Below are 15,448 nucleotides of genomic sequence, written 5' to 3' on the forward strand. Positions count from 1 at the left end.
ATGAGTGAACACAACACTCTAACTTACCATCTTTAGATAATAAACTAACCTCTACTGTCTTTAACTATGAGTGAACACAACACTCTAACTTACCATCTTTAGATAATAAACCAACCTCTACTGTCTTTAACTATGAGTGAACACAACACTCTAACTTACCATCTTTAGATAATAAAGTGCTCAACCTCTACTGTCTTTAACTATGAGTGAACACAACACTAACTTACCATCTTTATATAATAAACTAACCTCTACTGTCTTTAACTATGAGTGAACACAACACTCTAACTTACCATCTTTAGATAATAAACCAACCTCTACTGTCTTTAACTATGAGTGAACACAACACTCTAACTTACTGTACCATCTTTAGATAATAAAGTTTGAAAACATTATTCCTCTGAAAACCCAACAGACTTGTAAGGTTCTTCATCTGAGGTACTCATGAACATGAACTGTCTTCAGGGAGAATAACTTCTCTATTGCGCAGCCTAAGTTATTGATAAGCAACTCGGATGTGGTCTGTTGTCTCCACTTAGTTATGCTTTTGACCATTTAGGCTCAACACTGCAAGACAAGTAAGGGGGGGATCTCTGTCGGGAGGCGCATATGGATGCCGTTATGCATTATTTATTACATGCAGCCACACACGCCGACGACGCGACGCGTCCCGACACACATATTTTCGAAACACCTCAGAAGAAAACATTACACTGTGCGCAGCAGCTCAACTCAGATCAGTTCAGGGTCGCGTCAGGGTAAGTAGACCGCAATGTTGTATTTCTAGATGATTGATTATTGATCATTGATAAAAGCAAGCCTGGCTGGAGTTAACAGGTTATTCATTAACAATCCTCTGATCTTCAGTAGGGCTCGGGAAACGTTGTAAACTGATGTTGGACACTGTTGACAATGTGTGTAAAAAGTTGTATACTTGAAGGCCATATTTGAGTAAAAGTAAATATATCTTACTTGAAAGTGACTCAGGTAAAGGTTAAAGTATAGTAAGTCTTATGAAGTAGGAAGTAGGAATAAACAAGGAAGACAGGTTCTACTCTCCCCAAGCTTTTCTAACCATAGGCAGTTTGAACGTTTTGTTTTGTTGTTCGCAGCTGTGTGGAATTTGTACAAGGTGTTTGACAAGATATGATGTTTGCATGTATTTTCGTATATGACCAATATGTCCATATTTTTATCTAGGGATGGGAATTTATACGATTTTATTGATAACAATGTCATTATCGATTCTGCTTATTGGTCCAATTATTGATTGATTACCATATCGTTTTCTGATACATTTTCTCTGGAGAAGAAAAAGCGCCCCGTTCAGCAAAAAGCACTGGCCTCTCAAAATCACATTTTATTTCAACCTCTTAATTAATTTAGTCTATTGTCCTAAAATGTAGACTGTTCTGTTGATATTGCTGCTATTTTAACATAATACATTCTATAATATGCTATAGGTTAATGATATGTTATACATAAGCATTTTGACATTTTCCCTTTAATTCAGCCTTCCCTTTAATTCGAGTTTCTTTCCAACATAGAGGTTGTAGTAGTCACAGTAAAAGATAGTTGACATTTTTTTTTTCTTTCTTTTTTTAAACTTGCTCAATTTAAAACAATATATCAATCATAAATACATAGTCAGAAACAATAATAGTACAGTTCATAAGCAAGAGCAATCAGCAGAAACAATTACATGTTGATGGTGGATGGCGCGCATGCATGTGGTGTCATTAAAACAGCGTGCAACCAGCTTTGATATCAGCAACGCAACACTGACTTTGGATTCTTGATTCTTGATTCTGACTGCACCATTGCATATAACTAGAGTTATAGAATAACCACCGTTGTATATCACACTGGCTGTGCATCTTGCTTCCCCTATTGGACCAATGGGCAATTTACCAAGTAGGGCTTTATTATAAATAAACAAATCCCAATGATTATTTCGTCAGTCAGATAAAGAGGACCAACCAACCTCACCATATAGAACACAGTGGTGAGTGTTGTGGCATCACCAGTAATACTCATTATCATATAGAACACTGTGGTGAGTGTCGTGGCATCACCAGTAATACTCATTATCATATAGAGTGTTGTGGCATCACCAATAATAAACCTTATCATATAGAACACAGTGGTGAGTGTTGTAGCATCATCAGTAATAAACCTTATCATAAAGAACACAGTGGTGAGTGTTGTAACATCACCAGTAATAAACCTCATCATAAAGAACACAGTGAGTGTTGTAGCATCATCACCACAAACCTTATCATAAAGAACACAGTGGTGAGTGTTGTGGCATCACCAGTAATACTCATTATCTTATAGAACACAGTGCATGTTGTAGCATCACCAGTAATACTCATTATCATATAGAACACAGTGAGTGTCGTGGCATCACCAGTAATACTCATTATCATATAGAACACAGTGGTGAGTGTTGTAACATCACCAGTAATACTCATTATCATATAGAACACTGTGGTGAGTGTTGTGGCGTCACCAGTAATAAACCTTATCATAAAGAACACAGTGAGTGTTGTAGCGTCACCAGTAATAAACCTTATCATATAGAACAGTGAGTGTTGTAGCATCATCAGTAATAAACCTTATCATAAAGAACACAGTGAGTGTTGTAGCATCACCAGTAATAAACCTTATCATAAAGAACACAGTGAGTGTTGTAGCGTCACCAGTAATAAACCTTATCATAAAGAACACAGTGAGTGTTGTAACATCATCAGTAATAAACCTCATCATGAAGAACACAGTGAGTGTTGTAGCATCATCAGTAATAAACCTCACCATACATAAGCATTTTGACATTAGTAATAAACCTTATCATATAGAACACTGTGGTGAGTGTTGTAGCATCACCAGTAATAAACCTTATCATATAGAACACAGTGGTGAGTGTTGTATCATCACCAGTAATACACCTTATCATATAGAACACAGTGGTGAGTGTTGTAACATCACCAGTAATAAACCTTATCATATAGAACACAGTGGTGAGTGTTGTATCATCACCAGTAATACACCTTATCATATAGAACATAGTGGTGAGTGTTGTAGCATCATCAGTAATAAACCTCATCATAAAGAACACAGTGGTGAGTGTTGTAGCGTCACCAGGCCTAATATACCTCAGGACTGAGTGGTAAACAGAGTCTATAAATGAGTGATAACATGCTGTGGAGGGCAGCTAAGTATCTCTGGTTGATTATCTTATTATTTAATTGTAACAGTTTAACGCTTTGGACCTACGTACCTACCTAACCAGAACAGTGACAGAGGCAAAGGGGCGGTACAGGGATATGGTGGAGCTTCAGTTTGAACAGGCTGATTCCAGGGGTATGTGGCAGGGCCTCAGAACGATGACAGACTGCAAAGGCACCCTGCAGGGGTGTATAGCACAGAAGCAATGTCCTCGCAGAACCAGTGAGACGGGACGTGTTTAGACAGAGCCTTGCCCTTGTTTGCCCCTCATGACACACTAATCAACTGTATTTGTATAACAACCCAAAGTCTGTTGTGTTCTATGTATTTCCAATGAACCCTTTCACTACCACACTACAGAAAGTTAACCCTTTCACTACTAGTGTGGTAGTGAAAGGGTTCACCTTCTGTAGTGTGGTAGTGAAAGGGTTAATAGAAAGTGCACAGATAGGACGCGGCAGGTTGAAGGTTCCTCTCCACGTCACTGGCACCGAGGGGGAGGATGGAAAGCCCATGGGCACAACGTCCCTATAGAGCGATCAGAGCTCCGGATGTTCAGAGGCACAGAGGCAGGGTTGGGTCTCGGACTGGTTGAACCGAGAGCACAGCTGGATTACGCACTTGGCTGAAGTGATGGCCAAGAGGAAGGCTGTCTTGACGGACGACGCTCGCTCGACTGGTTCAAAAGAGGCACCCAGTAGACCAGTTTAAAATCAAAGGAATCATTAGTTGTACTACACCCAACGTCATCTATGTGATGCTGAAGGGTATATGTGGATTAGTTTACGTGGGTAAATCATAAGATAAGATATTCCTTTATTGGCTCAACATTGTGTTCAATCATTAAACTACTTTGGCAATGAACGTATGCCACATAATGTAAGCTACCCATTCCCCTATTGTGCTGTTGAATGACCCACCCTACTTTGTTTTTAGATGGGCATTGATGACGGAAGACCTCCCTCTTCCTTGTACCCTGAGATTGTATCCCTGGAGTCCTCTCTCTTAAACCCCCCATTTCTGTATCCCTGGAGACTAGTCCTCTCTCTTAAACCCCCCATTTCTGTATCCCTGGAGACTAGTCCTCTCTCTTAAACCCCCCATCTACTGTGGCTTCACCACTTGTGATCTATATGTGTGATTTTTCTAATAATCTTCTAATATATTTATAATATTATGGAAGTCTTCCTTGTACCTTTTGGATTGTTTCCCCGAAGCTGTCTCCCTTAAAACCCCCTCCCTCCCACTTACAATTATTACTGAGATGTATATGTGTGCCTTTTCCATTTTTCTATTATGATTATTATTGTGGTATCATTGTGATTTAGGTAATTTTCTATTTAATCTAACTAATTAACCAATGTAGGACATTTTGATAGTATTATGGGCTGTTTTTACCCAGTGTAATGCTTTCTCTGATATTTGTAGGGTGATCATTTCCCATGCTCCAAATGTATATGTTCACGTCTATTAGTGTGATTTACACACCTCTTGTGACATTTTCAGTTTGGATATTGTTTAGTTATCGCATCACAGATGAGATGGCATCATCTTTTTTTTTTTGAAATATCACCATCTTCAAATACCAGAGTATTTTTGGGGGCAGTATTTGATTGATGATGCCATTTTTATTCCCATTTGCCCATACATTTCCTACATTTATCTAAATTAAGAATGTAAGCAATAATATAGTTTTTTTGTACTCTTGGGTTGGTATGTATTTTGTATGTGTATTTATTGTCACATGAGATGTGATTACCGCCCATGGTGTCACCTCTCGCAAGGGTCTCTGGCTCCCTCTAGTGGTTGAGGTTGCTCACTACCGATGGTGGCACCTTCCAACAGGGTCTATTTTCCTGCTGGAAAACCACCGCTGTAGTCTCATGTGCAGGAGGCCGAGATGAACCACTGAGTGGCCAAAAAGGCCATCCCTAGAGATGGGCTTTAATAAGTAAGAGTAAGGGAAACCTGACCAATCTTTCGCCATCGACTAAAAAACACACTTCTTCAATCAATATCTGAAACAAAAACCTTAATGTCCTCTACTATCATGCACTCTTCCACTAAATAATCGTCCTTGCCTATATTACTACCTACTATACTAATTAGGGATGTTTGATATTGGCTTTTTTACCGATACCGATATACCGATATTGTCCAACTCTTAATTTCCGATACCAATATCAACCGATATCAACCGATATCAACCGATACCGATATATGCAGGGTTCTCCCCCCCCCCCCCAAAAAAATGGAATAATTTCAGGTAATTAACATTACATATCTCTTGTCGTGGAATTAACACAACATTATGCATACTTTTGACAATAAATAAAATAAAAATGTGTTCTTAATAAATGTAAAAAAAGAAAGAAACGTTTTTAAATCTTTTTTTGAAAACCGATACCGATATTTTCCGATATTACATTTTAATGCCAATATCGGCCGATAATATCCGACATCCCTAATACTAATATGTCTCTACTACTATGCACTCAACACTGCAGCGCCCACGTTTCAACACTGATGAATATAGTTACTCAGCTGAAAGAGTTGTACCCTTCCTGCTGACTTGTCATACAAAACCTGTACATCGCTATTGGATAAAAGCGTCAGCTAAATGACAAAATGTAAATGTGAGGGCATCTTTCTTGCCTCATCCAGGGACAACTGCTCCAATGACCCGTGCCTGTGCATCATAGTGGTGGTGAGCGTCATCACCCTCAGGCCTATAGCCTGCACCTGGGTATGGTGCAGGACGGCGCCAGAGGCCTGGGCAAGCGTCTCGGTATCCTGAGGATCCAAAGCGGCCGCGCCCTCTTCCCTTATCGGCTAACTCACGCAGCGCTCGCACCAGTTTGGCCTCGGTCAGGGCGCCACACATCCTCTCTGGGCAGAGGACCGAGAGACCAGAGGCTGATCTAAGCCTGGCACACCAGTCCTCTTGATACTGTACACGGCCCTCTACCCGTGTAAAAGGTAGCTACGCCTTGGCAAGTTCTACACTTGACATATTCTTATGTCCCTTTAGAGACGAGGGTAAAAGGTGGGAAAACAAGGACACAACAACTCCTGATCCTGGCATGCTGGCTCCCTAAAATAATCCCCCATTGATTGATTGATTGATTGATTGATTGATTGATTGATTGAAAATTGTATTAACAGATTGCAGAATGGGTACAATACAGTACGGCTCAATACACACAATTGTTAAGGGGATGCAGACCAGAGAAAGACTTTCGTCTTGTTTACATCAGGCTCCCCCATAGCCATCATAGCATCCTGGGGAAGATGAGGAGGAGCTCAGCCTGTCTCCTCTCTTCCTCCTCCAGGGAGACATCATCCAGTGATGAGGAGGAGCTCAGCCTGTCTCCTCTCTTCCTCCTCCAGGGAGACATCATCCAGTGATGAGGAGGAGCTCAGCCTGTCGCCTCTCTTCCTCCTCCAGGGAGACATCATCCAGTGATGAGGAGGAGCTCAGCCTGTCGCCTCTCTTCCTCCTCCAGGGAGACATCATCCAGTGATGAGGAGGAGCTCAGCCTGTCTCCTCTCTTCCTCCTCCAGGGAGACATCATCCAGTGATGAGGAGGAGCTCAGCCTGTCTCCTCTCTTCCTCCAGGGAGACATCATCCAGTGATGAGGAGGAGCTCAGCCTGTCTCCTCTCCTCCTCCAGGGAGACATCATCCAGTGATGAGGTGGAGCTCAGCCTGTCTCCTCTCTTCCTCCTCCAGGGAGACATCATCCAGTGATGAGGAGGAGCTCAGCCTGTCTCCTCTCTTCCTCCAGGGAGACATCATCCAGTGATGAGGAGGAGCTCAGCCTGTCTCCTCTCTTCCTCCAGGGAGACATCATCCAGTGATGAGGAGGAGCTCAGCCTGTCTCCTCTCTTCCTCCAGGGAGACATCATCCAGTGATGAGGAGGAGCTCAGCCTGTCTCCTCTCTTCCTCCAGGGAGACATCATCCAGTGGGGTCGGAGTAGGTGGCTCTGGGAAATCTGGGAAAGATCCTAGGAATCCCTAACTTGCTCCGAATTCAGTTCCTGGGTCCTCTCTGCCTCGACTGCAATGACCATCAGATTAACTAATCAAGACGAAAGTCTTTCTCTGGTCTGCACCCCCTTAACAATTGTGTGTATTGAGCCGTACTGTATTGTACCCCATTCTGCAATCTGTTAAATAAAGTTTTCATTCATTCATTCATTCAACTTCATTACTCCACAATACACGGACATACGATAATACCAATACATATATATATATGTATGTTACCAATACATATACACATTCACCTAATACATACACCCGTGAACTGTTTATATGAAGGGACAGCAGGGACTCGTACTACTAACCACCAGCAACAGCCACATCTCACCCTCTCTTCCGCGATGTGCACGAGAGTGCTGCAACTTTTGGAAGAAACCAATACCAAAGGGAAAGGGGGTGTGTGACTTTTTGAGGTCTGACATAATTAAAAGAATATGTTTGACTCATAGAATGATCATAACTATATATTGTACAACTTATTTTATTATATTATATTTAAAAAATTATGATCCTGGCACTTCAGATGTTATTTAGTAGTGAGTAACCAACAAATGTGTCCAATGTCAATGTAGTATCAAATGTCAAAGTATCAAAAACATTTTCTAAATGTAATGAAGTAAAAGTGAACGTTGTAAAAAAAAAAGAAAACTATAAAAATATAGATCCAAAAACGACTTACTTGTAGTTTGTTATTTTACAACACTAGTAGTTTTCCCATCAAACTCATGTCAACATATTTCAACTATATATAGACTTGAAAATGATCATTATTTAAAAAGTAAAGAGATTCATAGAAAATCCTCTGTTCCCTGTTCCTCCACAGACCTCCCCGCCCCTTGGCTTGGCAGAGCCGCAGTGTGCAGAGAGAGAGAGAGACCATGGAGGACGTGGCGGTCAGCAGCCACAGTAGGCGTAGTAGTAGTAACCATTCCGCGGCGGTGTTCACGGCCTACTTCAACTCCAGCTGTCGCTTCGACGAGGAGTTCAAGTACATCCTGCTGCCCGTGTCCTACGCCCTCGTGTTTGTGGTCGGCTTGGCGCTGAACTCCGTGGCCCTGTGGATGTTCGTCGGAAAACTGCGTCCGTGGAACACGAGCACCGTGTTCATGTTCCACCTGGCCCTGTCCGACCTCCTCTACGTCCTGTCGCTGCCCACGCTCATCTACTACTACGCCAACCGCAGCCACTGGCCCTTCGGCGCCGCCGCCTGCAAGGCGGTGCGCTTCCACTTCTACGCCAACCTCTACTGCAGCATCCTCTTCCTCACCTGCATCAGCGTGCACCGCTACCTGGGCATCTGCCACCCCCTCAAGGCGCGGGGCCTGGTCAAGCCGCGCCACGCCCACGCGGCGTGCTGCCTGGTGTGGGTCTCGGTGACGGCGTGCCTGGTGCCCAACCTCGTCTTCGTCACCACCTCGCGGAGGGACGCCGACACCACGCTGTGCCACGACACCTCCGGCCACGGCGCCTTCGGGGAGTACGTCGCCTACAGCTCCGTCGTCATGGCGCTGCTGTTCGGCGTTCCCTTCCTGACCATCGCCGCGTGTTACTGCCTGATGGCGCGGGCCCTGTGCCGGCCCAGACGGGGGTTATCCTCCTCCTCCTCCTCCTCCTCCCGCCGGAAATCCATCAGGCTGATCGTTGTGGTGTTGGCGGTGTTCGCGGTGTGCTTCGTGCCGTTCCACGTCACGCGGACGCTGTATTACGCCTCGCGGGTGCTGGGTTTAAAGTGCGACTTCCTGAACGTCGTCAACTTCACGTACAAGATCACCAGGCCTCTGGCGAGCGTCAACAGCTGCCTTGACCCCCTTCTCTACTTCCTGGCTGGGGATCAGTACCGCTCCAAGCTGACGGCGGCTCTGACGGGGAAGAGATGGATGACCACCAAGCGATTAGCGGACTATGTTCCGACGCGGCCTGATGATAACCATATTGCTCTGGTGTATAAGGCAGAGACGTAGGGGAGGAGGGTATTCTCGTATGGACGTGTTCTATCTCACACGTCGTGTTCATCTCCGTTGTATCGAGGGTTTCTGCCCTGGGCACATTCCTGGTACCACGCCGCGGCCTACCCTTTGGCTGAGTTGCTGTCAATTTGCACTATGAGGGGTGTTCACCCAATTTATACTAGTGTGTGCTTTGCGGAGCCCGTGAGAGAAGGGTTCGGTGTAAAAAGGTGATATCCCTCCTCAAGGAGAAGGTCAGCTTGGTCAGAAGTGGAAGCGTTTTCTTTAGTATGTACTACTCATGATGTATGTATGTATTATTATCACTCCTGATAAAAATCGGTGTCTACCCGTACTTAGTAATGGGTTACTGTAATTGTATTTACTTTCCCAGTAACGAGTAAAGTAAGGCTTTACAATTTCCGAAAAAGGAATTATATTACAGTCACTGATCCAAGTAACGCAGCGTTACTGCGTTACATCGTTGCCAAAATGCAATGTTTTTGTTTTGTCTTTTTGTCCTCTTATAATGTTGGATTACGAAATTCATATATAATACTTAAATTGCTACCTTCCCTTAACAAACAACCCCACAGAGAGAGTAAGATGAAAATCTGATTTCAGTTTAAATTCCTCTTTAAACTGAACCCTCGTATGGCATCTCTTTATCTTTTTTAGCCAAACGTACTCAAGAACTCGACCGCTCCGCACAGGAAGACCTGTGATCCTGGGGGAATGAAACCCTCACAGAGCCTGTATCTAAACATGTGGACTTCTTCATCGAGCCCTTGCTAACCTTCTTTCCCTGCTTACATACAGGACACAACTGACGTGTCTCTCTGGTCTACAAGATACACTACACCACTAAGGTACAAGTCAAGTGAAGTCAAGTCAAGAGTTTTATTTGTCACGGCATACGGATATACAATGAAATGCGGGTGGTCTTGCCCGCAACGATGTGCAATTGGTACAACATATAATAGAATCCAATACAAAAAATTTTGCAATAAAATTGTGCAATAACAGGTAGCAGGTAACAATAAATTTGTGCAATAACGGGTAACAGTTAACAGTTAACAGTAGTAGTAATAGTAGTGCAATACACTGTTACTGTTGCTAATACTAATTTAAAGTGGCCTTTCCTTTTGGCAATAAGTGGGGTGCGTGCGGCCTGAGTGTGTGCCCGCTCATGCTAAAGTGTTACAGTGGTACTCAGTGTTCATTGTTCAGGACTCTGATGGCCTGGGGGAAGAAGCTGAGCCTAAGCCTCTCTGTCCTAGTAGCTGGGGTTCGCAGGCGTCTGCCTGACCTCAGCAGCTGGAACAGGCTGTTATTGGGGTGGTGAGTCTTTCATTATCCTGCAGGCTCTGGATTTGCACCTCTTGTTGTATAGAACCTGCAGGGGAGGTAGTGTAATACCCGTGGTACGCTCGGCTGAGCGCACCACTCTCTGTAGGGCCTTCTTATCTTGTGCCGTGCTGTTTCCATACCAGGCAGTGATGTTTCCAGTCAAGATGCTCTCTACAGCTCCTGAGTAGAAGGACTGGAGTATCTTCCCCGATACTCTGAACTTCCTTAACTGTCTCAGGTGGTAGAGGCGCTGTTTCGCCTTCTTTACTACTGTGTCTATGTGTGTTGACCATGTCAGATCCTCTGAGATGTGGACCCCCAGGTACTTAAAGCTGCTCACCCTGTCCACGGTAGCCCCGTTAATCATCAGTGGTGTGTGTGTCTCCTGCTGTCCTCTCCTATAATCCACGATCAGCTCCTTGGTTTTACCAATGTTCAGGAGCAGGCTGTTGTCCTGGCACCAGCGTTCCAGTACCTCAACCTCCTCCCGGTAGGCCTTCTCGTCGTTGTCCGAGATCAGCCCCACCACCACCGTGTCGTCTGCGAACTTCACTATGGAGTTGGAGCTGAACTTGGCCACATAGTCGTGTGTGTAGAGTGAGTACAGCAGGGGGCTTAGAACACAGCCCTGGGGGGACCCGATGCTCAGGGTGATGGTGTTGGAGGTCTGACCCCCCACCCTGACCGCCTGGGGTCTTTCACTCAGAAAGTCCAGTACCCAGGCGCTCAGGGCGGAGCTCAGACCCAGCTCGATCAGCTTGTCCACCAGTCTGGTGGGGACTATGGTGTTGAACGCTGAGCTGTAGTCAATGAACAACAGTCTCACATAGCCCCCCTTCTGACGGTCAAGGTGGGAGAGGGTGCTGTGCAGTACCTGGGAGACCGCGTCGTCAGTGGACCTGTTTGTCCTGTATGCAAATTGCATAGGGTCCATATCACTGGGGAGGGAGGCACAAATGTGGTCCTTGACCAGCCTCTCAAAACATTTCATGACCACAGAGGTGAGTGCCACCGGTCTGTAGTCATTTGGACATGTTGGGGAGGGTTTCTTCGGTACAGGGATGATGGTAGACATCTTGAAGCAGGCAGGGACCACCGACTCCGCCAGGGATTGATTAAATATGGCGGTGAACACTGGGGCAAGCTGGTTGGCACAGGACTTAAGTATGCGTCCTGTTATACCATCTGGGCCAGCAGCCTTCCTGGTGTTCACCTGCATAAATGCTCTTCTCACACTGTGTACCGTCAATGAGAGAGCGTCCCCCCCCCCCCGCGGATGCCCCCCCCCCTCCACAACAGCCGGCGCACCAGTGACGTCACTAGCCGTTGGGCTAGCAGTGCCACTGTTTGCACCAAACCGCGCATAGAAGGTGTTGAGCTGGTCCGCAAGGGAGGCGTCGTCGCTCCCCATTGAGGGGGCGCTGACTTTGTAGTCAGTTATAGCCCTCAGTCCCTGCCATAAGCCTCTTGTGTCATTCTGTGCCATTTGTGCCTCCATCTTGTCGGCATACGTCCTCTTAGCAAGTTTGACAGCCTTGCGCAGAGTGTAGACTGTTGTCTTGTACTCTTCCATGTTTCCTGACTCTCTGCCCCGGTTATAAGCAGTGGTGCGAGAGTTCAGGGCTGCTCTGATGGTACTGTCCACCCATGGTTTCTGGTTTGGGAACACCCTCGCCTTCTTTGTGGGGACGATAGTATCAGCCAGTGTTGTTATGAATGACACTACAGCGTCTGTGAAATCGCTGACGTCACTGTTACTCCTCCTGAACATTCCCCAGTCGGCGTCATCTAGTGCGTCTTGAAACGTGGCCTCTGATTGGTCGTCCCATTTTTTTACCTCACGTGACACGACGGCGTCACGTGATCTCTGTTTATACGCTGGGACCAAAAAGATGGCGGCATGATCCGACGTGTTTGTTGCTCCCGCTAATGGTGGAGCCGGTACAGCCTTGTATCCGGCTCTAAACGGGGTGTAGCAGTGGTCGAGTGTATTTCCTCCCCTTGTGGAGCAGACGATGTGCTGGAAGAAAGACGGCATGACTTTCTTCAGATTTGCCTGATTGAAATCCCCGGCTACGATCATGGCTGCGTCCGGATGCTTGATCTGGTGCGCGTTCAGATGGTCGTGTAGTTCCCCTAGCGCCCTGCCGACGTTCGCCTGGGGATGGATGTACACTGCAGTCATTATCACTGATATGTACCCATGTACATGTCATGTACATGTACCCATGTACATGTCAAAATACTTCCCAAAGGTCAGTGAATACCACGAACACAACACCAGAGGGAGCTCCACAAATCATGTTAAACCCAGATTCGGCTCAAACAAGGGACTAAACACATTTCGCAATTATGCCACATCAATGTGGAACGCCCTACCCACAGCTGTAAAGGAATGTGAATCACTACCCACTTTCAAAACCACTCTCAAAGAGCACCTACGGGAGACTGCAATTCGAAACTGGCCCCTGTAAATGTCCTAACCCAACCCCTTCCAATGTACAGTAAATGTCCTAACCCAGTAATACGCGAGACCCTCTTCTTGGGACCAAGTAAGGTTTCGTCAATAATCCAATGTACAGTTACCCCCACCCCACCCCGCCTACCCAACCCCACCCCACCCACCCAACCACCTCCAATGTACAGTTCCTCCACCCCACCTACCCGACCCCCCCCTCCACCCCACCTACCCAACCTCCTCCAATGTACAGTTTCTTCGTCAAATGTATATACTCTTTTTTAGACTCTTTTTGTATCACAAACAGTACTGTATTTGTAAATCTGGTATGTCATAAATGTATAGATGTAGCAGTATTGTCTATCTGTATGTCATGTGTATGTCATTATATGTTATGATGAATTGAAAATGGGGGACCCTGATGTAAACAAGACGAAAGTCTTTCTCTGGTCTGCATCCCCTTAACAATTGTGTGTATTGAGCCGTACTGTATTGTACCCATTCTGCAATCTGTTAATAAAATGTTCAATCAATCAATCAAACTCCAAAACCCAGCATAACTGTGTTGCTCCTAATGCTCTACTAGTTATTATGGACTAGTGGATGTTTATAGGATCATTGAGCCTGAACATGGCACGTCTGCACTGAGACGTCTTCTGGATAAACCTCCTCACCCACATGACCCCCCCCCCCTGGTTTCCTGGCCGACCTTACTAAATTTACTCTGAAGTTTAAGTTTTTATTTAATTTTTTTTACCCAGGGACAGTGCACATTAATCAACATCTTCAGTTTCCACATCAATGTAAATGTGGCCAGTGTTAGCTAATGAGCTAGTTTTCATCTGTAGTCCCTGCCTACCATGCATGTCTTCATGGTGTGGGGAGGAAACAGGAGTACCTGGAGGAAACCCACACGAACACAGGGAGAACATGCAAACTCCACACAGAAAGGCCCCCTGCTGGGGTTCGAACCCAGGACCTTCTAGCTGTGAGTAAGCAGCAGTGCTAACCACTCTGTACCACCGTGCTGCCATTTGTCTTTCTGTTTCAGGACAAATCATTCAAACGGGTGAAAGGCGCTATGGAGGCTTGCTTTAGCCCGTCTCACACAGGCTTATTCGTGGGTAAATGGGAGGAAGATTTTGTGTTCCATCCTTGTAAAGACGAGATTATTTGTGACATGACGTCGGATGTCTAGATAAACGTGGATGCATGTCAAGCTATAGATCTTTGTTTGATTTTAAATAAATCTGATATCAATATTTGGCTTTCAGAACTCAAACTCGCCAGATTCAGATGAAGCTCATAAAGGCATGATGACAAGCTACTGTAGCAGCTAACCATTTTCAATCCACTGCACAATGAAGTCTCGCTGAGATTATGGAAGAAAGGCTTATCTTCATACAAGACCGGGAATGGGTTTCATCTGATATTAACAAAACAAAAGTCTTGGCTTTCAGAATGTTTAGATTTGATCATCAATTTCAGATGATAAATAAAAACGTTGACGCTTGGTGACGGGCATGCTGACAAGCTTTTTGGATTGATGTGTGCAAGTGACAAAGGGAGAACAGTATAGTGTTCCTATGTGTTTGTGCAAATATGTCTATATTAATTTGTTTTATGATTCTTATTCATTTGAATAAATGCCTCAAAATGTACTGCACACTTTGGAGGCCTTTTTCTCAAAATCATGGTTCGGTGACAGTCATTATATAATGTGCCGTATCTCTCTTAAGGTTTTTGAGTATTATAGTGTGAATATTTATCATTAGAAAGTCACATGGGCCTGATGCATAGATGACATCATTACGTGGTGGAACGGTGCAGAAGAATTGACACTAATGTGAATCTTTCATTGGAATATAATAAAGATAGGATCCATTTTCTGGATATGTAAATCATTAAAGATGATGATGGTTATCTGCATACCTATCTTTAGAAAGAATACACACAAGAAGACCAGACTCCATGGTGCCCAGAGTTTCCATCTGGGATACATTTATCAATAACATCCCCTTTGGTCAATTCCAACGGCTGTGCAGAGTTTGCGACTTTAAGCTTAAGGGCAGAGAGATGTAGACTTTAAGCTTAAGGGTAGAGAGATGTATAGTGACTTTAAGGGATGTATAGTGACTTTAAGGGTAGAGAGATGTATAGTGACTTTAAGGGTAGAGAGATGTATAGTGACTTTAAGGGTAGAGAGATGTATAGTGACTTTAAGGGTAGAGAGATGAGATGTATAGTGACTTTAAACTTAATGGTAGAGAGATGTAGACTTTAAAGGGGAACTATCTTATAAATGGCCTTTTTGAGTGTTTAGCATTGTTTCCTAGCTATGTGAACTTATATTAATATGATCTATGTCTCAAAATTCTCATATTGGCGCATTCTTCCAATTCTCCTCTCACAATATTCACC

The 15,448-nt window shown here is 44.6% G+C and overlaps 1 protein-coding gene across 1 annotated transcript; it reads left to right on the forward strand.

Annotated features, from left to right (window-relative positions):
* Positions 1–666: 666 nt before the first annotated feature.
* Positions 667–9,234, forward strand: LOC311223455 (P2Y purinoceptor 4-like; the record flags this gene model as incomplete). The annotated part of the gene is made up of 2 exons (XM_084308242.1): positions 667–758; positions 8,097–9,234. Exon 2 carries the CDS (start codon positions 8,152–8,154, stop codon positions 9,232–9,234), a length of 1,083 nt encoding a protein of 360 aa, XP_084164368.1. The 5' UTR covers positions 667–758; positions 8,097–8,151.
* Between the last annotated feature and the right edge of the window lie 6,214 nt (positions 9,235–15,448).

The sequence above is a fragment of the Notolepis coatsorum genome (genome assembly GCF_963971535.1).
Source record: "Notolepis coatsorum genome assembly, chromosome: 2".
In the NCBI taxonomy this organism is placed as follows: domain Eukaryota; kingdom Metazoa; phylum Chordata; class Actinopteri; order Aulopiformes; family Paralepididae; genus Notolepis; species Notolepis coatsorum.